The sequence below is a fragment of the Megalops cyprinoides genome, chromosome 23 (genome assembly GCF_013368585.1).
Source record: "Megalops cyprinoides isolate fMegCyp1 chromosome 23, fMegCyp1.pri, whole genome shotgun sequence".
Classification (NCBI taxonomy): Eukaryota; Metazoa; Chordata; class Actinopteri; order Elopiformes; family Megalopidae; genus Megalops; species Megalops cyprinoides.
This window is the reverse complement of record NC_050605.1, coordinates 23,460,203-23,482,457: the sequence shown is the minus strand read 5'-3', so window position 1 is coordinate 23,482,457 and position 22,255 is coordinate 23,460,203. Positions and strand designations below refer to the sequence as shown.

The 22,255-nt window shown below is 48.1% G+C and overlaps 3 protein-coding genes across 4 annotated transcripts; 1 reads left to right on the top strand and 2 right to left on the bottom strand.

Moving 5' to 3' along the window:
* Positions 1 to 252: 252 nt before the first annotated feature.
* On the bottom strand, positions 253 to 8,400 carry slc37a3 (solute carrier family 37 member 3). Its single transcript, XM_036517979.1, has 15 exons — positions 8,301 to 8,400; positions 6,811 to 6,973; positions 6,050 to 6,164; positions 5,610 to 5,702; positions 5,294 to 5,377; positions 4,721 to 4,866; positions 4,312 to 4,408; positions 3,913 to 3,997; positions 3,144 to 3,358; positions 2,246 to 2,387; positions 1,697 to 1,798; positions 1,528 to 1,575; positions 1,192 to 1,343; positions 974 to 1,039; positions 253 to 351 (listed from the first exon to the last, which is right to left on the bottom strand). Exons 2-15 carry the CDS (start codon positions 6,885 to 6,887, stop codon positions 259 to 261), a joined length of 1,515 nt encoding a protein of 504 aa, XP_036373872.1. The 5' UTR covers positions 6,888 to 6,973; positions 8,301 to 8,400; the 3' UTR covers positions 253 to 258.
* A 2,359-nt stretch (positions 8,401 to 10,759) lies between these two features.
* Positions 10,760 to 15,743, top strand: LOC118770225 (ras-related protein Rab-19). 2 transcript variants are annotated; one of them, XM_036517769.1, is made up of 5 exons: positions 10,760 to 10,834; positions 11,238 to 11,329; positions 12,118 to 12,306; positions 14,565 to 14,748; positions 14,965 to 15,743. In XM_036517769.1, exons 2-5 carry the CDS (start codon positions 11,273 to 11,275, stop codon positions 15,243 to 15,245), a joined length of 711 nt encoding a protein of 236 aa, XP_036373662.1. In that variant the 5' UTR covers positions 10,760 to 10,834; positions 11,238 to 11,272; the 3' UTR covers positions 15,246 to 15,743. The 2 variants fall into 2 exon arrangements, with proteins under 2 accessions (XP_036373662.1, XP_036373663.1); XM_036517770.1 differs by having other exon boundaries at positions 10,769 to 10,860.
* Positions 15,744 to 16,760: 1,017 nt separating this feature from the next.
* hdhd5 (haloacid dehalogenase like hydrolase domain containing 5) lies at positions 16,761 to 21,898 on the bottom strand. The gene is made up of 8 exons (XM_036517768.1): positions 21,368 to 21,898; positions 20,171 to 20,374; positions 19,852 to 19,964; positions 19,438 to 19,531; positions 19,117 to 19,150; positions 18,841 to 19,015; positions 18,571 to 18,759; positions 16,761 to 18,415 (listed from the first exon to the last, which is right to left on the bottom strand). The coding sequence occupies exons 1-8, from the start codon at positions 21,491 to 21,493 to the stop codon at positions 18,019 to 18,021; spliced, it is 1,332 nt and encodes a 443-aa protein (XP_036373661.1). The 5' UTR covers positions 21,494 to 21,898; the 3' UTR covers positions 16,761 to 18,018.
* Between the last annotated feature and the right edge of the window lie 357 nt (positions 21,899 to 22,255).

Below are 22,255 nucleotides of genomic sequence, written 5' to 3'. Positions count from 1 at the left end.
CTTTTGATACATGTGTGCACATTAAAAACGAGGACTCAAAGCTGACACAGACTCACGGTAAAAGCCTCTCTGCATGGTGATGGGGCAGCCAGTCGAGCTGCTAGTGGTTTGCTATTCTCACAGCCGGATGACCTGTGACCCCTGCGGGACAGGTCACAGAGTCACACCCCGCCAGAGCAGTCAGATCTGCCTCAGCCCCTCACAGCCTCCTGGGGTGGGACGCCCTGCATGGGGGGGGGGGGGGGGGGGGGGGGGGGGTCAGAGCTGGTGTGTTCTCGTGCGCCTGCTTCTCCACATGGCCCACACCTCGCTGAAGATCAGGGGAATAATGAACACCAGGCTGCCCCCCGTCTGCAGCAAATACACAGAGAAACACACACAGGTGAGACACACACAGGTGAGAGACACACACACACACACACACACACAGGTGAGACACACACACACATACACACACACACACACACAGGTGAGACACACACACACACACAGGTGAAAGACACACACACACACACACACACACACATACACAGGTGAGACACACACACACACACACACACACATACACAGGTGAGACACACACACACACACACACACACATACACAGGTGAGAGAGACAGACAGACACACACACACACACACACACACACACACACACACAGAGCTGCACCTCTGTCCCTCTTTAAATGTCTGTACAAGAATAATAAAACATTAAAGCACGGATAACCTTTCCACATGCAGATTTGCTGGGTTAAGACAAGATAAGCTACAGAATGCTGCACTGTTCCTTGAACACTGAATGTGTCTTCGCCTATCACCTTGGGAGTGGCCAGGCTGATCAAACATTGAGGAGTAAAGGAGAGATTACATGAGTATCACACTGCAATTCAGAGGCGATAAACCCATTACACTATAATGTCTGCACAAGGGCACGCGTGCACGCACACACACGCACGCGTGCACCTACACTCACCATGACAACGAAGAAGTAGAAGACATACATCCAGCCCAGCTTGCTCTCGATCAGGGACACCAGGTACTGAAAAAACACATTTTAACATCCCACAGTGACTGCCACAGCCAATCACAGTTCTCCTCTCCACTTTCACTTTGTTCTGTCAGACTCTCTCTTGGTTAAAGAGTATGGGTTGGCTTCAATCCTACTTAACTGTCTCTGTTTCTCTCTCTCACCTGTCCCCCTGCAGCCCCGATGCTCCCGGTCCCATCCACGATCCCGGTGACGGTGGCCAGCGCCTCCTTGCTGCCATGCAGAGCTTCCTGTCTCCCCAGGTCTGCCGAGATGGCCGAGCTGATCATGTTGGACGGTCCTCCGATGAAGAAGCCTGCGGCCCACACAGACAGCGTCACGGCGATGAGAGACCATCGCCTCGGCAACAACCAGACCCACCCTATTGGCTACAGCCTACGATGGTAACACGCTAACAGATCGACACTAAGACTGAGACCTCCGGGCTTGTGTCTGAAATGATCTACGGGAAAAGAGAAGGACTTCCTCTTTCCACCCACCTGTGACTGCCAGCAGTACTGCATTGATCACCTGATCATTCGGAGAGTCTAAAAAAAGCAAAGAACATGAGAAGACATCAATAAATCTCAGCGCTGGAACAGAGCCCTGCAGGACAACCACACGGAGAGCGCTGTGCTCCGACTCCGCTCCCGTACGGATGGTACTCACGGCTGTAGCCCACCAGCGAACCCATGGCCAGCAGCAGACTGACAGCCAGCACCGGGGCACGCTTCCCCAGACAGTCTGAGATCAGGCCCTGCACCGTCCCGCCTGAGAGGGAGAGGGGGCAGGAGGGCAGGGTGGGGGAGGGACAGGGAGAAGATCAGAATGTGAATACAATCATGAGGTCATTCAACCCAACTAGGTGCATCACTCTGCCTTTCGAGCATCTGTGTCAGAGCACTGTGGCAAACCTTTTCTTGAACACTCTACGGGTCTCTGCTTCCACAAGACTGGCGATTATTCAGCTGTGTTACTCAGGACTGTTACTAATTACAAAAGTCACTCTAATCTGTATAAACAACAGCTAAACGAAAGTTATCAAGTTAAGCCTCCACTCGACTAAGAACAGTGACACCTCAAGTACTTCTCCCATCACTCCTGATGTCTCCTTCCTTTTCCTTCCCTCAGCTCTGTTACTCTCCTGGCTGCTCTTACTGTAGTAATCCACATCCCCCCCCCCCCCCCCCCCGGCGTTAGCCCCCCACTGCCACTCACCCACGATCCCGCCCACGTCGTACCACACCGAGAGGCGGTCAGCCTGGGCCTCCTGCCAGCCGAAGTTGTTGCTGAGGTAGAAAGGCAGCCAGAAGAAGAAGGAGTAGTTGACCAGCTTCAGACAGGCGTAGGCCAGGGAGTACTGGGGGGAGGGGGGAGGGGGGAGGGGAGTGAGTGACGCTGTTGCCAGGCAACGGGACCCCCTCATTCATGCACGGCAACACGCTGGCAGTTCTTGTTTCACCATATGCGGTTTACTGCACTGATGTAAACGTCAGTGTGAACTGTTTTACTGCATGTAATGCAGATTTACGACTGGGGGAGAGAAAAAGAGCTGAGCAGCAAAATAAACAAAAAATAAAACAAAACAAAGACCCCCCCCCATCAGGAGTCTGGGTTTTAGGGCTTTTTATTCAATGGCCTGAAGGCGTATTTATTTAACCCTTTGAGCGCCCTGTTCCACTGGCCCTGTGGTGAAATAAATCCGAGGACTCTGCTCTGTATTTTATTGTTCTCCATGCCCTGGCACTTACCAATCATCACACACTCACCACAGCACTGAATATTTACCACTTCGTATGTTCAATACACTATATAAGTTCTGAGTGTATTTACACAATTTATTATGAATATCTTTCTTAACCCCACATTTATACAGCCTTTTAGGGTAATAAAAAACCCAACCAATCTTTGGGAATATAACCCCCATTTACAAAACTGCAAGTGAAAACCCCTATAAGAAAATACATCTAAATGCCTGGAAATACAGTTTATGAAGGAGTTTCAAGAAATGAAGTAAGTGGCAAAATCAGAGAGAGCCTGCACTGTGGTGAAATATTACGAGCAAAACAACTGCAGAGTCCAAGTGTGAGGCATTGTGTGCGGAGTCCGCGCTCACCGGCAGCACCCCCGGCAGGCAGCAGGCCTGGAGGAAGCCGATGGCAGTGGGGGGGGTCTCGGGCTCCTGCCCCTGCTGCTGAATGGAGTAACCCCCCCCACTGTACACCTCCTCTTCCTCCTCCTCCTCTTCTTCGTCGTCACTAATGAGCGGCCGGTGGCTGTCCGAGTCTCGCTCCACTGCTCTCAGGTCAGTCTCCAAGGGCAAACTCAGACCTGTGGGTCACCGGGGTGATGAGAGGGGGAGAGAAAACACAAACATGTAAAGGCGCATGCGTGCACACGTGCAAACACATATGTGCATGCACACACATGTAGAGGCATCATGCACACACATGTAGAGGCATGCACACACACATGCACGACCTCACACAGAAATGCATTCATGCACACACACACACGCACGACCTCACACAGAAACGCATTCATGCACACACACATGCACGACCCTCACACAAACGCATTCATGCACACACACATGCACGACCTCACACAGGAATGCATTCATGCACACACACACACATGCACGACCCTCACACAAACGCATTCATGCACACACACATGCACGACCTCACACAGGAATGCATTCATGCACACACACACATGCACGACCTCACACAGAAACGCATTCATGCACACACACATGCACGACCCTCACACAAACGCATTCATGCACACACATGTAGAGGCATGCACACACACATGCAGTAACCTGGGGATGTAACTGTGAGAGAATGGGGGAAATACAGCAGCAGCATAGGGCCACTCACCCACTTCCTTGGGAGAGGTGAGCAGGCCGAAGAACACCACCACCCCGCCCGCAAACTGCACAGTGGAGGTCACCAGGAAGGCGTACTGCAGGGGAACCCCCAAACACAAAGCACACTCAGCCCACGGGGTACACAGCAGCGCCTCAGAACCATCAAAACATCAAACAACTGCAAAAACACCGGAACTGCAAACAGCAGCACAGTCAGTTCTCTCTGCTGCAGTCTGCTGTAAATCTCAGAGCTCCTTCTGCACACTCCCCTCTTCTCTTCAGCCACGCGCTTCGTTTCTCAGGTCACAGAGGCGCGTGGGGCGCTGCCAGGCTGTTTTGAGACCGATCTCATCCCGAATGGACCGCGAGGGCGGAGCGGTCGAGCGGCCCGCGTTTCGGCGGTTCTCACCTCATACCCGTACTTCAGCACACTGGAGGCCAGGAACGCCCCTAGGATGTTCCCCACCGAGGCACAGGCACTCCACAGGCCAAACACAAACCCGCGACTGGGGAGCAGCACAGAGAGAGAGAGAGAGCGCTCACCACCCCCTCCGAAATATTCACCTCTTTCTCAAGACAGCAGCATGGCTGTTCTAATGAGAGTGTGTGTGTGTGAGTGTGTGAGAGAGAGAGAAAGAGAGAGAGAGAGAGAGAGAGAGAGAGAGAGAGAGAGAGAGAGAGAGAGTGTGAGTGTGTGTGAGTGTGTGTGAGTTTGTGTGAGTGTGTGTGTGAGTGCGAGTGAGTGCGTGTGCGTGTGAGTGTGTGTGCGTGTGCGTGTGCGTGCAGTAGCAGCAGCAGCAGAGGGAGCACGCTCTCACCCTGACTTGCCGAACCAGTTCCCCATGACGGCCACCACGCAGGGCCAGACGGAAGACTGCAGCAGGCCGTTCAGCACCCACAGGCCGCAGTACAGATACACACTGTAGAAGTGCAGCCACTCCGTCAGGGTGCCGAACACAAACTCCTGCAGAGAGGGGGAGAGAGACCCGTGCAGAGGGAGTCAGAGAGAGACCCACGCAGGAGAGAGAGTCAGAGAGAGAGACCCACGCAGGAGAGAGAGTCAGAGAGAGAGACCCACGCAGGAGAGAGAGTCAGAGAGAGACCCACGCAGGAGAGAGAGTCAGAGAGAGAGACCCACGCAGGAGAGAGAGTCAGAGAGAGAGAGAGAGAGAGAGAGAGAGAGAGAGAGAGAGAGAGAGACCCAGCAGGAGAGAGAGTGAGGGAGAGACCGACGCAGGAGAGAGAGTCAGAGAGAGAGAGAGACCCACGCAGGGGGAGTCAGAGAGAGAGGGAGTCAGAGACAGCATGGATCAAAGGGTGGCACAGGAGAGCCACCTCTGTGTGCGGTGACAGTGACAGAAACAGAGGGGGCCCGGTGCTCTCTCACTCACCACCACGGCGGAGCCGCAGAGACCGCAGGACAGCACATAGCGCAGGTTCAGCCGATCCCCGATCACCCCGCTGATATACAGGCCCTGCAGGGAGGACAGAGGAGCCACACGTCCACAGCGTTTAATCTCCCTCCTGCTTGTCTGCGTGCTGCTGTGGGACTGGCAGTGTTTGTGTGTAAGCGCATGCCTTCGTGTTTGTGTGGGTGGAGTGGGCGCCTCCGAGGGTGTTTTTGTGTGTTGTTTTGTTTAGAGACCAAACACAGGCCCCCTCCTTGCCATCTGAGCTGGTGTGTGGGGACATTCTGCTGACACTCACAACTGCATAGGAGAAGAGGAAGATGGTGTCCAGAGCGCCCAGGAACAGGGTGGCCTCTCCAGCATCCGCAAACAGCTTATTCTCCTGCCAGGTCTGAAAAACACACACACACACACACACACACAGACACATACACACACACACATCACAAGTCACTGGTCACTCTGTAACTTCGCGGAGATTGAGACAGATTCACACAGCACGCTTGTTAGAGAGTTGCATAACACTGGCGGAGGACTTCCCTTTCCCGCCTGATACTAACGGCAGAAACATGCACATGCAGCGATAACTGAAACCACCGCAGAGATCAGGCTTCAGAAACAGACACACAGCTGCAGATGCGTCTCGCAGAGAAAGCAGACCAGTACACATCCGTCCAGCAGCACGGCGTGTAAAGCAGACCTCAGGAAGGGGCCGCAGCCCGCAGCCCGCACACTCACCTCGTCTGGGGAGAAGGCTGGGCTGCTGTCATTCTGCACAGAGGGGGTCCACTGCGCAGAGATGCTCACTTTCACATTGCTGAAGGTCTTCCGCGAGGAGTGCAGGAGCACATAGCTGGAGACAGGAAGACAAACCCTCAGCTGTCGGCATCAAAAACAGCGCCCTCTGCTGTACCTGCCTGGTTCATACACCAGAGAAACCCAGGCAACGAATTAACACAGGCAGGGATATGAGGGGAAAAAAATCCGCCTCCCTGTGCACACCAATGTTCTGCCCATCGTGTGTTATCACACTGCATCACACACAATTCTGAGGGATGTTCAGAGTGAGGTGAACGTGTGCAAACCAGCAGAATGTCAATCACAGCTGGGCAACTTCCCTTCACAGCACCACTCACAGGGCACAGCTAGAGCTAGGGTCAAAGGTCAGAGTGGAGGGGTTAGGTTAGAGTGAGGGGTGGAAATTAGAACAGCAGACACAGGAAGGTTTCACTAAACACCCGTCAGCTCCGGCTCCTTCAGCACAGCGGTTCCTGCCTCCTTCTGAGATCTGTGACAGGTTCCCACTGCTCCTGGGATAACAGGAACAGGAATGATGTCTTTCCCAGAACCTTACCCCTCTGATGGTCAGTCCCAAAAGTGTCAGTATAAACTGACAAAACAGAGTCAACAAAGTCCAGTGTCAGCAGTAAAAAAATCAGAAATGCTTCAGGTTCGAGTGCGTAGCTGTGTCCGAACAGGTTACTTGGGCTCGTATTTACCTAAAGAAGGTGAGCAGGAAGGCAACCAGGTGGTGGTGGGTGTACTGTGACAGGAAGCCACCACAGGGGGGCGACATCACAGGGTCTGAAGAAGGAGTAGGGGGTGCAGGTCCTCAGGGGAACAGCGATGGGAGAGGGAGGGGTGGGACAGCGGAGAGCAGGGCTACAGAGGGAACAGCACACTGGATTTAAAAACTACAGCGGTGAAATTTCCAAAGGCTTGAGAACACACAGCTACAGCACACAATCACGCCTCACGAATCACGCTCTCAGAGGAGGGCCTCACTGGACCTGTAAACTAGTGCACTATAAACTAGTGATTGGACAGTAATCTGTGGCAGAATGTGGTGTGAATAAGGTCGAGGCAGAAGCTGCCTGTATGTGCAAACCCAGGACCAGATTTCCCCAAACGCAATTCTTACCGTAACCACTGTAAGCTGAACAGCAAAACGCGCAGGTTCTGCTTGGAGCAATCTAATGTTGCAACAAACACCCTCCAGTGATATAATCACTTCTACAATCAGACACACCTTTTAAAGTGGAGGTAAAGGGCGCTCTCTGTATCTTTGCACAATCTAATACTTTCTATTTCTGAGATCTATGACTATGACCCGTTCTTTCTCACTCGGCTGCTGGCGTGTAATTAAATCTGACACTTCGACTGATACCGTTTCGCGACTTGATCGGTGGGAGATTACTCCACAGCCCCCACCAACAACAAACCCATCTTCCAAACATGTTTACGAACAGCTTGACTGTCATAACTCCGCAAGACGCACTTCAGCTATATACCATGTCTGCTTTTACTTTCGACAATCAGAACCAGAAGTATATAACGTTATACACCTACAAATATTCATCTCTATCCTCGATGCCAACATACCAATTAGTTACTGATAACGGCCTCGGAACATTTAACGTAACAATCGCTATCAATATTATATTATTAGTCATTAGTAACAATATCAAGCGATTCTTATCTGGACATTACAGCTATTAAACACCGTGCCACGCCGTGAGTCTGTCAGCATGGTCAGATCTCACTGTGTGATTTTGTTTAAGAAGCTTGAACAGTTCACTGACTCTTGGCTAATTCAACTTCTTAATTTTTTAATTTTTCAGTTTTTGGACTTTCTACACAATCAAACGGTGTTCAGTAAATCAGACCGAAACATCAGAGAAATGCAAATGCTTTAGATGGAGCTACTTACATTATCCAGCAAAGCGGGAACAGTTAACAGTTAACTAGTTGTTTAATGAAGAAAATAACCCTGTTAGCTGATAGCTAGCTGGGTCGACTGTCTATGTAGTTGACCGGTATCAAATCGCTAGCTACAAGCTAAGTCAATCAAATAGCTAGACTAGCTTGTTAGCTAGCTGCCTGCGATGCGATCCAGCTTGACGCAGTACATCTATTTAACATTTGTTGTAGGCGTTATGCTATCGTTGTGTACCAAAGGCATCGCCAGCAATCAGCACACAGCACTTACCCGAATTTTCTCAGTTTAGCTAAGTCATAAAAGGCGTCTTTACGTCGCTAGCTGGTTAGCTAGCCACAGGCGACGTTTGTTAACTGGCCAACTGGCTACTTTCTCTTTACTTCCTGTAAATTCCAGCAATGCACCCTGGGAGATGTAGGAAAGGAAAAGGAAGACAAAAATACAGACGATACACAAAACAAACCATCTTTCCTATTTTCCTTTCAACATAACTACTAACTAACCATTTCTTATTGTCATATGAAATAGATCGGAAATTAGAGGAGCGGTCATAATCATGGGCGATTCGAGGATCAGACCTTTTGGGGGCTCAGCCCCGAATGAGAACGGGACATGCATACAGTGCCTTGCAAAAGTGTTCAACCCCCCTGCTAAATCACTCATTTCACTGGATAACAATTAATACATTAATATTTTCCTGTATATGATATTCTTATTTACAACAATAATAGTTTTAATGAATTACTTGTAAGTAACATGAGTTTTACACCACAAAGTATTTTTTTAAGAAAATGAAAAATGGAATATGCTGTTTGCAAAAGTATTCAACCCCTTTCACTTTGGCAAACCTCAGTTCAATTACGTACACAATGTTACCTTCAGAAGCAACCTAATTAGTTGGGTGGTCTATTGTGGTGTATAATAATAATGGTTCAAATGTACTGTAAAAATTCCATAAAGCCCAATTCTATCAGAGTAAGAAACATTGTGACTACTTTAACTAAAATAATAAAGTGCATCAGTTAGCACCATAGCTGGCAACTGTGCAAGCAGAGACTAGCTCAGAAAGCTTACATTAGCCGATAATCTCTAGCGAACTACGTCAGCTAGCGTTCTTTGACACTATTCACACCTTGGAAATATAATGAGACACTTTCTAAGTAAGGAATAAACCACGACTGGCGGTGCTGTTCTATGGAAATAAACCACGGCGGGGTGGTGTGATGCGGCCCCACAGCAAAAGCCAAGGGGCCGTTAACCACCCTGAAGAGTCTAAAATCGCCAATGGTCATGCTATTGTAAAATTAGCTAACATGGTTGATGTTTTTGCAAAATGACCAAGTTTTTTTGTAACAACTCACACCATAAACCTCTTGTGTGGCAGTAAACTGAACAGTTTATTGCTGTTGAACCACACGACTATCTCTAAAACAGTCCATGCATCTGTAATACAAACGCTTAAGCAAGTGAAGTTGTGCAAATGTTGTGCAAAGTTGTGCAAATTTTGTGTCTCGACTCCTCAAGCACAAAGTTTGATTTTCAGAACACAGGTGCGAGATTCCAAAACTGTCATTTTCCAGGTTTTACATTTGTCCCTGGGAGGTGGGCCTGGAGGGTTTGTGATCATCCTTTTATATTTCTCTGTTTGTCAGTCCATGAACAAGACAACTAGAGAGGTTTTGGAGGAATTCTGGTGAAACAAATGACCTCAGGACAGGGTGGATATTTCAGACTTTAGGACTGCTACAGCAGCTCTTAAGAGTATCAGAGTCCTCTACCAAGCTCTCCTCATTTAATTTACTGGATCACCTTATTCAGTCCATTACATTACAGGCATTTTGCAGACACTCTTATCCAGAGTGACTTACATTGGTTATAGTTTATTTATTTTTTTTTTTTTACACCTTTCGGTTACAAGTCCTGCTCCTTAACCACTATGCTACACTGCCTCCCACAGTCCAAGCCACATTGAGGACATTAACACTTAACACATGTAAAGGGGCAATTCAGGCTAATTACACTGTCCCGGATTCAAACCTACAACCTCCTTTAAAATGTGGAGTTCTTTAACTACGGCATCACACTGCTACCCACAGAGCTACAGCATAGCCTACTGACCTTAAAGCAAACAGGGGACATTCAAGTGCCATGGTCTCATTATTTTATTTCTTTTCAATTTTAAAAAAAATATTCTGACCTAATACATTCTCCTTTATCAGCAGATCGCAAGATTCTAAACTACAGAAAGCATATCCAGCTCAGTGATAATATTTGTGTCAAGGGTGAAAACACTGTAAGGAAATATCTGATTAATAATTCATACTGAGATCAGTTTGTTGATGGATTCCTACAGCCTATCAATATGCACGCATATTCACCATGAAAGACTGCAGACGCTTCTCTTTCCTAACATGCAGTATTAACAAAGGGAAGCACACACATTTATACTATAACTGTAGGCTGCCCAATGCCCCCTGTAAATAATTTGTACTATTCTTTTGTGCGTACAGAACAAGGCCGTCAGTGTTCAGCCACGGCCGCCGCCGTCGCGTGACTTTTCTCTGTGGGATAACAAAAAGTCAGTGAGAAGACAAGGGCGGGCCAAGGGCGCCCCCCGCGGGCACGCGCCGGGGTGTCTGCGGTCGGCACCGCTTGGTGCGTCCCGGGGGAGAGATGACCGGGGACGAGCGCTCGTGCGTCGAGCTGGTGCGGCAGATCATCCCACTCCTCTCAAAGATCAACACCTCGCTGGGAGCGTTCTCCCCCGAGCCACGGGTGAGGCTGGGAGACATGCCATGCATGCTGTAAGCTAGCTTCGCTGCACCCGCAGGTCTCAGGATCGCTCCTGCAGGGTGTTCTGTGGCTGTGGGTTGTGGATAAGATGGTGGGGAACGTGCTGGGGGCTTGTTGTTGTATCAGTGCTAAATGCTGGGAATGGGGCTTACAGGTCTGTGTGACTGGAATGCTTTCATGCAGCCCTACCCTATGGAGTCCAAAAGGACACCATTCAACGGCTGTGTGTACTTAGGTTATATCCTGTTGGATTCTGTAAGGAGTGGCTAACACAGTGTATCTCTGCTGCCCGTTCAATAATATGTTGCACTTGCTATTATAAATGAATGCTATAATGACAGCTGCTGCTGATAAATTACCATTTGAATATTAACCCAGGTTTACTTCCTTGTTTCATATCTTGTGTGTTGACAGGACCTGAATGGTGCATAGAAACTTCATCTCCCAGAATGCAGTGGTGCAGGTGGGCAGAAGGCTGGAGGAAACACTCTTACCTGGCAGGAAAGGTAGGGCGGGACTCAATTGTGTATGTGGGTGAATGAATGCAGGGGGAGGGAGGGGAGAGACAGAGAGGCAGAGAACAACAGGAGAAAGAGGGCATAAGGACAACAGGTGCACTGAAGAAGCCGTTGAAGATAGACAAAGCAAGCGAAGGAGACAGCAGGAGACATACACCCAAATAAAAACTCATATGGAGACAGTGAGTACATCTCAGAGAACCGAGATCACCTGGAATCTGTAACTCAGGGAGGGATCCCTCCCCCGATCTTGAATGAGCTTGTTAAAGGTGAAAGGGCCTCTTCACTGGACCTGTTCTTCTGGCAGTCAGACAGGGAGTCGACCCGCAGCTGAAAGGGAATACCCTCCTTATGGAGACCTGAGCTCTCTTATTCACATGAGGGGAAAGGGAGAAGGAACTGGCTAACTTTTCGAATGGCAGACGTGTGTGATTTTGATTTGATGAACAGTGCAAGCTTGGTCCGGGGTGTTTTTGTGACACTTGAGCTGGCCTGAGTGTCAACAGAGGGCTACAAGGGTTTTCCTGATTCCCGCGTCTCTGATTTACGGGACGCAAAACACGCTGTGCTCGGACTGGAGGCTGTAGGCTTGGTGAAGTTTATATCTGAGCACAGAAAGTAAAGGGCTGAGATATTCCACACAGTTACACGTATTATAATTGATATATTACATCTGCTGTTGTTATAGCAAAGACAGTAAGAATCACAGTCCCTTTCAGAAGGCACGAGACCACCACTAACTTGAAGCGGTCGTTCTCCAAATCCTCACCATGCAGTCTGCCGGGTCAGGACAGGACGACTCCTTCGACTTCCTCTTTAAGATCATTCTGATTGGAGACTCCAATGTGGGAAAGACATGTGTGGTTCAGAGCTTCAAGACTGGCGTCTTTGCAGAGAGGCAGCAGAACACCATTGGAGTGGACTTCACTGTTCGAACCCTGGACATTGAGGGCAAGAAAGTTAAGGTAAGGAAAACAAACTCTCATACCTGCCCCAATTTCTTCCTATTATTCACCTTCTCTCTGCTGTATTAAATTACCCCTCCTGAGGCTGTTTAGCATGTAGGAATGAGCATTGCTGACATCTCTACTGTGTTGACCTTGTTGCTTCAGACTGAGGAGTATCTTGGAGACAGAAAAAGAGGTTCTCATGGCATGATGGGTCAATCTCCTTTAGGCAGATTTTGTGCTAGTGGAAATAAATTCTCAAAAATAATATTCAAGCTTAAATAGTAAAACAAGTAAACTCTAAATGTGCATGTGAATGTGTCTGGGCTGTAGGTTTGTATAAAATGTCGCTGTTAAAAGCCAGACAAAAGTGCGTGGAGCCTTGGAGAGAGACTTTGAAGTGAGCCATTGTATGGATGAGATCTTTATCTTGATCACGGTCTTCCTGCATATCAGGGAGGCAGTGAGAACCTGTAAACAGGTCAGGCCTGCTGTGCCGATGGGTGACTCGCCCTGCCTGTTTTTCTGATCCCACACCCACTGCTGTTTCAGCCAACTGTCTTTCCTGCATCAAATCTTAGCATCCCTGCGAGTTAATCCGCAGACATGCACAGGTAGAGTTCCTCTGTGTATTTCATAATGAGAACGCTCAGTGACTGTCGCTCTGCGCTGGTGAGAGAGACACAAGGCTGTAGCCTGGGAGATGCTCAGTGTGAGTGTGTGTGCGTTTGTGTGTGTGTGTGCGAGAGGGAGCGCGAGGTTGTAGCCTGAGGGACCTCCACACACAGTAGCACAGCTTACCGGCTGTAGAGTTGCCAAACCCGTCTGACTGAAAGGGAGGGAGGAACGTGAGGAATGCCCAAACCCTCGTCAGAGGTGCCTGAACTCTCACCCTGCGGAAACACAAGAGAAAGACCTCGTTCTTCTGGTTTCATTTTTGCATGTTCAGAACTTTCCACTCTGAAAAGGAGACAGGCAATTCAGCAATTAGACTAAGGTTTTTTTATTTTGGTGACATGCACTGGTGAAGTGCAAATTCAGGGTAAATCCTGCTATCTGTAAATCCTCTGTTGTGAACATTTGAAATATTCAAGAGCAAGAGGGAGCTCACTGCTTAATTTTTGTTCCACATGTAAGACTCGGTGGGGAACACATTAACTAATAACTATGAGGTGATAAGCACTTAACAATCAGCATGTAACATATTTGCCTGTTATACTTCATGCCTTGTTGGGGATACTGTGCCCGGAGGGCTTTGAAAGCATATTTATACCTCTGGACCCTCTCACTACACAGTCAAGAGGGTGTCTGTAAAATTAAAAGAACATATCAGAGAAAACATAGTGCATGGAATATCTGTTAGGTCCAAAATGTGTCCCTGCTACTGTATTGCTCTACATTCTTCAAACCTCTGAGAAATGTTTAATATCCCGAAATATTTAATAAGACGAGGAATGCATTGTTCCAGGTGGGACAGGAAGCTGAATGAAAGATGGAGATATGGAGAGAAAGAGAGAGTGAGAGAGCACGAGAGAGAGACACGCACACAGCAGGTGAAGACATAAGCCAATCCGCAGGTGTCAGGTGTGTTAGGTCACCATGGCGATGTACTTTCTCTAAGGTAGTGAGGAAGAGGGAGGGGCCGCAGCAGGAGGGATCTCAGGGGACTAAGGGAATGAGGGGAAGTGTGGGCATATGGCAGCCTCTGTAATTGCCTGTTTTTTTCCTTTTCAGCTTAATTCATACTTTCAGAAAGTGCTTTGCAGGCCTTCAGGAAGAGTGATGAGGGTACTAAGACACGCATTAGGGGAATTTTGTTTTTAGAAAAATAAAAATAACACAAAATAAAATAATGAAATAATATTTTGCTCAGGGGCCCACTGTGTGTTTGGCGTGGTAGATATGTATCGACAGTGAATCCTCACAGAAAATGAGTCTGACCATATAACAGCAGCATTGTGATGTAGTGCTAAGGAGCAGGTCTCCTAACCCAAGGGTCGCCAGTTTAGTTCTCAGGCGGATCCCTGCTGTTCCCTTGTGCAAGCTATTTAACCTGTATTGCCTTAAATATCCAGCTGTATGCATGATTAATATAAAAAATAATCATAAGGCGCCCATGATGAATATGTTTGCTAAGCAGATGTGCTGTTAAAAGTCAGTCTGTGTCACATCAGAGCAAATGATGGACCACACTGCCCTGCCTAGTCACTGTGATGTGGTGTCGCCCTCTGCTGGCGGGATTGGGAACATGTCTCTCTCTCTCTGTTGGGGAGCAGATGCAGGTGTGGGACACTGCTGGCCAGGAGCGTTTCCGCACCATCACCCAGAGCTACTACCGCAGCGCCCACGGCGCCATGATCACCTACGACCTCACCCGCCGCAGCACCTTCGAGTCCGTCCCCCACTGGATCCAGGAGGTGGAGCAGTACGGAGCCGCCAGCGTCGTCCTCATCCTCATTGGTGAGTGAGAGCACCTAGAGAAGCCAATTAGAACACCTCCACGTACAGATCGCCGTCTAACACACTGCTGCCACCTGCTGGCGCTGGCTGTTTTTCCTTGTTCCTGTATCAGGCTTTTTATCTGCCCTTGGTTCACATGACTCTGACGGGCCGCTGTCTCGAAGCTGCACCTCACTGGTGGGTTATCTCCTCCCCCTGCCCCTCCCCCTCCCGCAGGGAATAAAGCGGACCTGGCGTCTCAGCGGCAGGTGCTGTTCGAGGACGCGTGCACGCTGGCGGAGGAGCGCGGAGTGCTGGCCGCTCTGGAGACCTCGGCCAAGGAGGCGCAGAACATCGAGGAGGCCTTCATGCTGATGGCCCGAGAGCTGATGGTGCGGAACGGCATGATGGTCCAGCAGCACACCCCCATCCACGACTCCTCCCACGTCCTGCTGCGCACCAACTCCCGACCAATCAATGGCCCAGGAGCTCCAGAGAAGAAGTCATGCGACTGCTGAGACACAAGGGAGGGTGGGGGGGCTGTGGGGCAGAGGAACCCCAAACCAGGATGGGATCCATGACTGTGACTGTCATGCACTGCGACCTCCCCCCCGGCAGGTCAAAGAGGAGAGTGATGTCACGTTACAATGGCGTTGAATGAGTCCAATCCCTAAGTTGGGTAGCAACGTGGATCATGTGACCAGAAGGGAGTACCTGATGAAGCAAGGAAGCTGGCAACACCCAGCTGTAGCTGTTATGTCCACAGTATAGCCACACTGTTAGTAATCCTCCTATTTTTCAGATTTGGATTTCAGCTGTGAATTCAGAAACTGCCATGCAGTCTGCTGTTATTTTGCTCAGATGCTCAATGCTCTGTATTTTAAGTGTCATTGCCTCTCATGGCAACACAGTGTTGCAATTTCTGATAACCCAAGAGAGAAAAGTTGAGAGAGCAGGTGTCAGAAGGGAACCTCCCACAGATATGCCTTCTTTTCCTAATGGTCTGGATGTATGTTACACTGAGAGCTGGTACTTTTTCCTGCTTATCTGAACGTTTTAAACATTTTAAATGAATTTTATGCTCTTTGCTGATTTGCATTATTCTGCACCTGAAATAACATGGTTCCCCTGTTCCGTCTAAACACTGTAATTTTGATTCTATTTATTAACATGCCCTAGAATATTTCCATATGAATATACCAGTTTATTTACAATAAATACATGTGAATTAAATGCTGAATTAATTATTCTGTAGTGGGATATTCAGCTGTTTTATCAGCCAGTCCCACACCTCACTCAGCATATACTTTCACTAACAGAACCAGAACACTCAGTCTTTCAGAAGTGAATTTGGTTGCAGATTTTTGTTTTTGCATTGATGCTTCAAATCCAACAACATCAGGTAAATCTGATGAAAAAAGGGGATCTCTGAAAATAAAGCTGCTGTTGTACCCTCGGGTGATGTACTTAACCCACAACAGCCTCAGAAAATATCCAGCTGTATGATGGGATAAAACTGTAACCGGTGTAAGTAGCTCTGGAAAAGGGCATCTGCTAAATAATGCCATGTAATGTAAAGCAAACAGCAGATGGCAGCAAATGCCACATTAATATTCTTTCTGTCGCAACACAACAGATCAAAACAAAACAACCATGAACCTTTTAGACTCTAAGTTAGCTAAATTCAGAAAGGCAGAACCTGTACACATGCACTTACTGTTCCAGGTTTGACAGTGCTAGCATGACATATGGCATCCTGCGGCATCCTGAAAGAACTATTAAATGGAGATATGATTCGTTTCTGTATTAGTTTCTGCTTAATGGTATTGGTTGATATTACTAGTTTGAAACGGATACTTCAATCACTAAAACCTTATCTTATCACTGCTCTTCATCAGAGAGTCACAAATAGATTTCACCATTTACTGGATGTTTTCACAGAGCAAAATGCACTCTCCTCTGTATATAAGAGAAAAACAGTGGCAAAGCACTTGGGAAAAAAAGAACATTTTATTTCATGTGATGTTCACAAGATGTTAGCATGGAAGCATGAAAACTATGTGGAGTCCCAGAAGTTTTTGTCATGATGCATATGAATCCACACCCCTCCCTGACATCACCGCCTGATATTTCTGAGGAAGCTCGACCGCAAAGCTGGAACAGAAACGACTGTTTTTTGCATCAAGGAAGTCCTGAGATTCGCCTCATACCATTCCACTAACTGCAGCTCCCAGTGAGCTACAGGCCTAGAGAGAGAGAGCTCCGACGTCTGCACTCACCCCCCTCTCCAAGCCTTCCTTCATAATGTCTGCTGCCTTAAATATCTGGCAGCAAATTCAGTCAAATGATACATTAACAAACTTTCAAACGCAGTTATAACACTGTTGCAATTGTAACATGATGCTAAAAGGTAAGAGGGCTGTTAGCAAACTGACTCAACACATACGATGTAACTATTTAAAAAAGAATAAAAACCCTTGAACTGCATAACAGTATAACGCTAGCAACTGGCCCATCTCTTAACAAAACGAAGAGCCCAGTTAAAATGCTGACAATACCCTTGCTACAGCTGTCTGTGTTAAATGGAACCTGTAGGTGTCAGCCTGATGGTGACCCCAAGTTTTCTCTGCATAGTAATGAGAACGGGGACAATTTGCCTTCCAAACGCTTGCAAAACTAGAAATCCTAACTCCTCCCACCAACTCTAAGCAGTTAAAGACAGGGATCCTATGATGTCATTCATCTTTTCATTTATTCTAATTGGATAATGTGAGTCGACTTCACTAGTAAGTAAATATTTATTGGCCTAGAAAACAGTTGTCAGGTGATGTGGTAGAGATAAGAAGGTGACTTGCTTGCTGGAAGAAAATGCACCAAGGCACCCTACAAGGCCAATGGCGTACCGATCCCGGACACAGCACACCTGACATTGCATCTGCTTCAGACACTTTCAGATCAACAAGTCCACTTCAAAACCTGAAATGTATTAGAAGCAACACTGTGCTCGCTTGACCAATGAAGACAGTGAACTCATGCATAGAAAATAATGTTGTGTAAAAATGGATGCATATCTAAAATGCATATTTAATATAAAAGCCATTAGAAAATTTAAAGCGCATAATATAAAAGCACATGTAAAACGTGTTGGTAAGAGGCCCACTGGCCCTGTGATGCCAGGCTGAAAGGTGGTGGTGTGGATCGGGCAGCTGTGAAGACGACCCCGAGTCCGGACTCTGCGGAGGGGACACAGGAAGTGCAGAGACGCAGGAAGTGCAGAGACACAGGAAGCAGCTAGTCGAGCGGACAGCCCTCCTCCTGGAAGATCAGCTCGACGGCCTCACGCACATCCTGCACCACGTAGGAGGGCTGCGTGAGGCTGGGGTCGAAGCGGAAGTCGCGGTGTCCGTGGAAGATGCATTCCGTCACCGTGTGCAGGGGGTCGGCCGGCACCTCCCGGTTGTAGACGCCGGTGCAGACCAGGATGGAAAGGCAGGCCTCGGGCAGACGCCCCTGCCCACACTCGCCCCCCGCCCCCGCCTCCTCCGACACCCCCATCCCCTCCACGGCCGGCACCGCCCCCACCGGCCCGACTCCGCCCTTTACCTGAGCCTGCACCTGGGCCTGCCGAGACGCCTGCAGGTAGCGGTTGTACAGGTTGGCTCCGTAGATGTCGGCCATGGGGTTGTCCCTGTGAGGCAAGGATGAGGGTCGACATGAGAGATGGAACCCGATACATCCAGATCAAGCAACAGCCAAAAAGAGCTTCTTCTTCAGCTGTGCGGCTGGCTCTCTGCATGTCTTAGTGCCCCTTCCCAGCATGCCGTGCAGTGGCTCTGGACTCACCCGATGGCGTACAGCCTCTGGACGGGCTCGGTCCAGCCCAGGCTCTCCGCCTGCTGTCGCACCAGCAGCTCGGCGTAGTTGTACGTGACGACGCTGGGTTTGCCGATCAGAGCCTCGTACTTCAGCTCGCACCCGGTGATCTTCTTATAGATGCTCTCCAGACACACGAGGAACATCCCGTGACCAAACCTAAGAGAAACGAGAGAGCTCAAACCTCCGTGGGTATCCATCGGTACCGCTCTCTGCCCCAGCCAGGGTTCTCAGCCTTACCTGGGGTTCTTAGCCTCCGCCATCCACATGAGGTCCATGTTACAGGCCAGCACAGGAATGTGAGGGTAGTGTGGTGATGTCACAGGGTTCCCTGGCTTCCCATTGGTCAGAAGCACATCAACAATGAGCTGCAGGTTTGTCTCCCATCGGATTGGCTCCCCAAAAAGAATCACGGCTGGTGAGAACGGGTCACAGAAGATTACCACCTTGTACACCGAGAAAGTTCCTCATGAATAATCAGATGTCAAAAGAAGGGAATTCTGTGGAAAACTTTACCTTCAATGGGAGGTAATTCCTTGGTTGGGGGCACCTGAAAGACATGAATTAGGATTCCCTTACTGTAAAGGTCAAAAACACAATGCCCCTCAAAAAATAATGTGCAACCATAACCAAAGAGGCCCCGTTCATACAACCACAATTACACAATAATGTCTATCGCTGCATACCATGAAAAAGATATATTCATGCATTTACTTTTCCACTCAACAGTTTTTACTCCAATCCCACAGAGACACCAGCCATTTTGGGAAGGCGTGTGAGGATAGCAGGTTTATCTGTCTTCCGATTTGCCTTTTTGTTTGTTTTTTGAACACATACCATGTCTTTGGGTCTGCGATTGTGGTCCACCACATCCAGGAGGGGATAGGAGTCCCTCAGCATATCGATGGTCACGACGTTCTGGAATCCCAGACTGTGGAATTCTGTGAGTTAAGATCAATCACATGACAAAGCCCAAAATGACAGAGACAGTGTAAGAAAGACAGCAACTCAGAACAAAACGTTTAGAATTGGCCACATGGAGGTTGACTGAGTGTATCATCATCAAACTCACAACAGCCAGACGCCTCAGCCACCACAAAGGAAGAAGAAAGGCCCAACGGTGAGATTCCAATGTTCATTTCATAAAATGCACCCTGTACACCACTGTGCATGAGAGCCGAAGTCAGGCAAACTGTCAAGAGGATCAGCCCTGGAGCCCGCAGTGCAAACAGAGCCGTCTCATGAGGATACTTGTGCGCCACCTCCAGCACCGGACCCTGCCCCGACACCAGCACACACAGGCTGTGGAACTGATTGAAGATCCGAAGAGGGCTGTGGGACAGCATCACCTGGTCCGGGGACACCTGTAGAGGAGTGAAAAAACCCCCCCAAAACAGTCAGTCAAGGGGCAAAGGTCCATTAGGTTGGTGATGTAATCTAAAATCACTACATACCTATAGATAATATACATTTTTTATTACAATCGGTCTTTCAACGAACACATGGTATTCTCATACGAATGCACAGGAATACCGACACTTTGAGCTGAAAGTAAGGGCATCGCTCTCACCTCCACCTCCAGCAGGTGAGACAGCTGCTCGGCCTTGGTCTGCCTCATGCAGTTCCCTGCGTTGGTCACAAACACCACAGGAACCTTGTACTGCCCCCTGCTGTCCACCAGGTTTCGGAAGCACTGCTTCGCTGCAGGGATGGGCGTTCTTCCCCGCACCAGAACCCCATCAATGTCGAACAGCAGCCCAAAGGAAGGCTGGCCCTGTTAAAACCCAAAACAAGGAGGTCTTCATTCACTTCAGCACCACTGAAAACATCTCACACACATCAATGCACAAGCTGACCGTAATGAGAGAATAATTCAAACAGTGTGGACGCACAGTTACACCGGACAGGTCAGTAAGTGTTATCTGCCCACTACTGGCTCAATAAGCACAGCAAGGAGGGATCAAGGAGTTGGGGTCAAAATTTGACCAGAGTTTATGGTTTTGCAACGCAAGTTTTCAGACTCATGTGAAGGAGAAACAAGTGCATCAGCCACACTCCTTCACCATGGACCAAAAGACCAAAAATCTTATGCATCTGCTGAAACATGCAGTGAAATTCATCCCTACATATATATTCAAAACAAATACTTCCACCATCATAAATATATGATATTCACTCTCTGATTCCTTATGTTTGTGCCACGTGTATTACAGAGCAAGAGAGTGGAAATTCCCCCAAAATATTAGTTTAGGAAAACAATCTTACGACTGAAACTTGTATGAAGCATTGCCTATCTTGTAAAACAACTAACCTAATAACTAACTGCCAGTTTTAATCACTCTTAGACCCTGATAAACTGGGGGTAATGTAGCTACATGTACCAGGGAAAAGCAGAGAATCGCAGTTACACACCCAGCTCTGTCTCGTTTCAACTGGTAAACTTGAGAACACACCGGATGCACAGTAAATAATGTTCAAGCACAAAGTCATACAGCAAGAGGACACGGCCGCACTGATATTTTAAAATAACTATTTTAAAAGTGCAAAATTTAGAAATTACAGAGAGTGGGAGGGAAGTCGGCATATATCATAACATTCAATAAACTGTTCGGTAAATGATCTGAAAACGTGCAAAGGACGGCAGAGGTGATGTACCTAAATTTCAAACCATGTACAGTCTACTCACACCCAGGTAATTACATAGAGACAACACATCATACAACAGTCAAAAATACTCTTTTAACTTATAACCAGAGTTATAACTTACATGGTTATAGTGGTGTGGGATTGTCGAAGAAAAACATCTCCGTGGAAGCCTTCCACCAAAACTGCTGGACCTCACGACTTGCCACCCAACTTTTAAAACATTCAGCCTTTGCAGAAACTCTGCCATGTCTTCAGAAGGAAGCGGCTAGCCGGGTTAGCTAACGCTAAACCAGCAATGACGTTAAGTAACGTTATCTAAGATATCAATCCAGTCGGGTAGCTCGCTAGCTAGCTAGCTAGACTACCTTTTACACTCGATCGCTAGTTAGCCATCTTGTTTACCTAAACTAGCAGGACAGCCTGCTGGTTAAGTAACGTTACTGTCGATATCCAAATCCAAAGAGGCATTTCTGTGAAGGTGAAACTGAAAACAAAACCGCGAACCGCCGTCCGTAACACACTGGGAAACTAAGATCAGCTCAAAATTATCTTTAAATGATACAATGCCCCCGCAAGAAAATGTTAAGTTGTGTCTGTCGGCTTGTTGTTCTCTACTCTCAGCTGGAGTGCCTCCGCATTGATTTGTACAAAACAGCCGGCACAGTTGGCTCATAGCCGGGGGAGGTGCGCATGCGCACGACACTGAGACTACAGTTCCCGTCGAGCCTTGCGCTTCAAAGCATGTAGCTATTTCCGGTTCTTGGGGCGAACGGTTGGAATGGATACAGATTTCAATGTTTTGAAAACGCAGAAGTCAGACTATATCTACGTTAACGCTTTTAATGAAAAGGTGGAATAAATTTTTTTTATAATGTTGTTGACGTAATTCTATAAAGCATTTGATTGCAGTTTCTGTTGTGTCCGGACCTTTCGTTTTCCAGAGGAAGTTTACACTTTAAACTTTACACTGGTGCGATTTAAACTGTCAGTTGAGAAACCGTTTGCACCC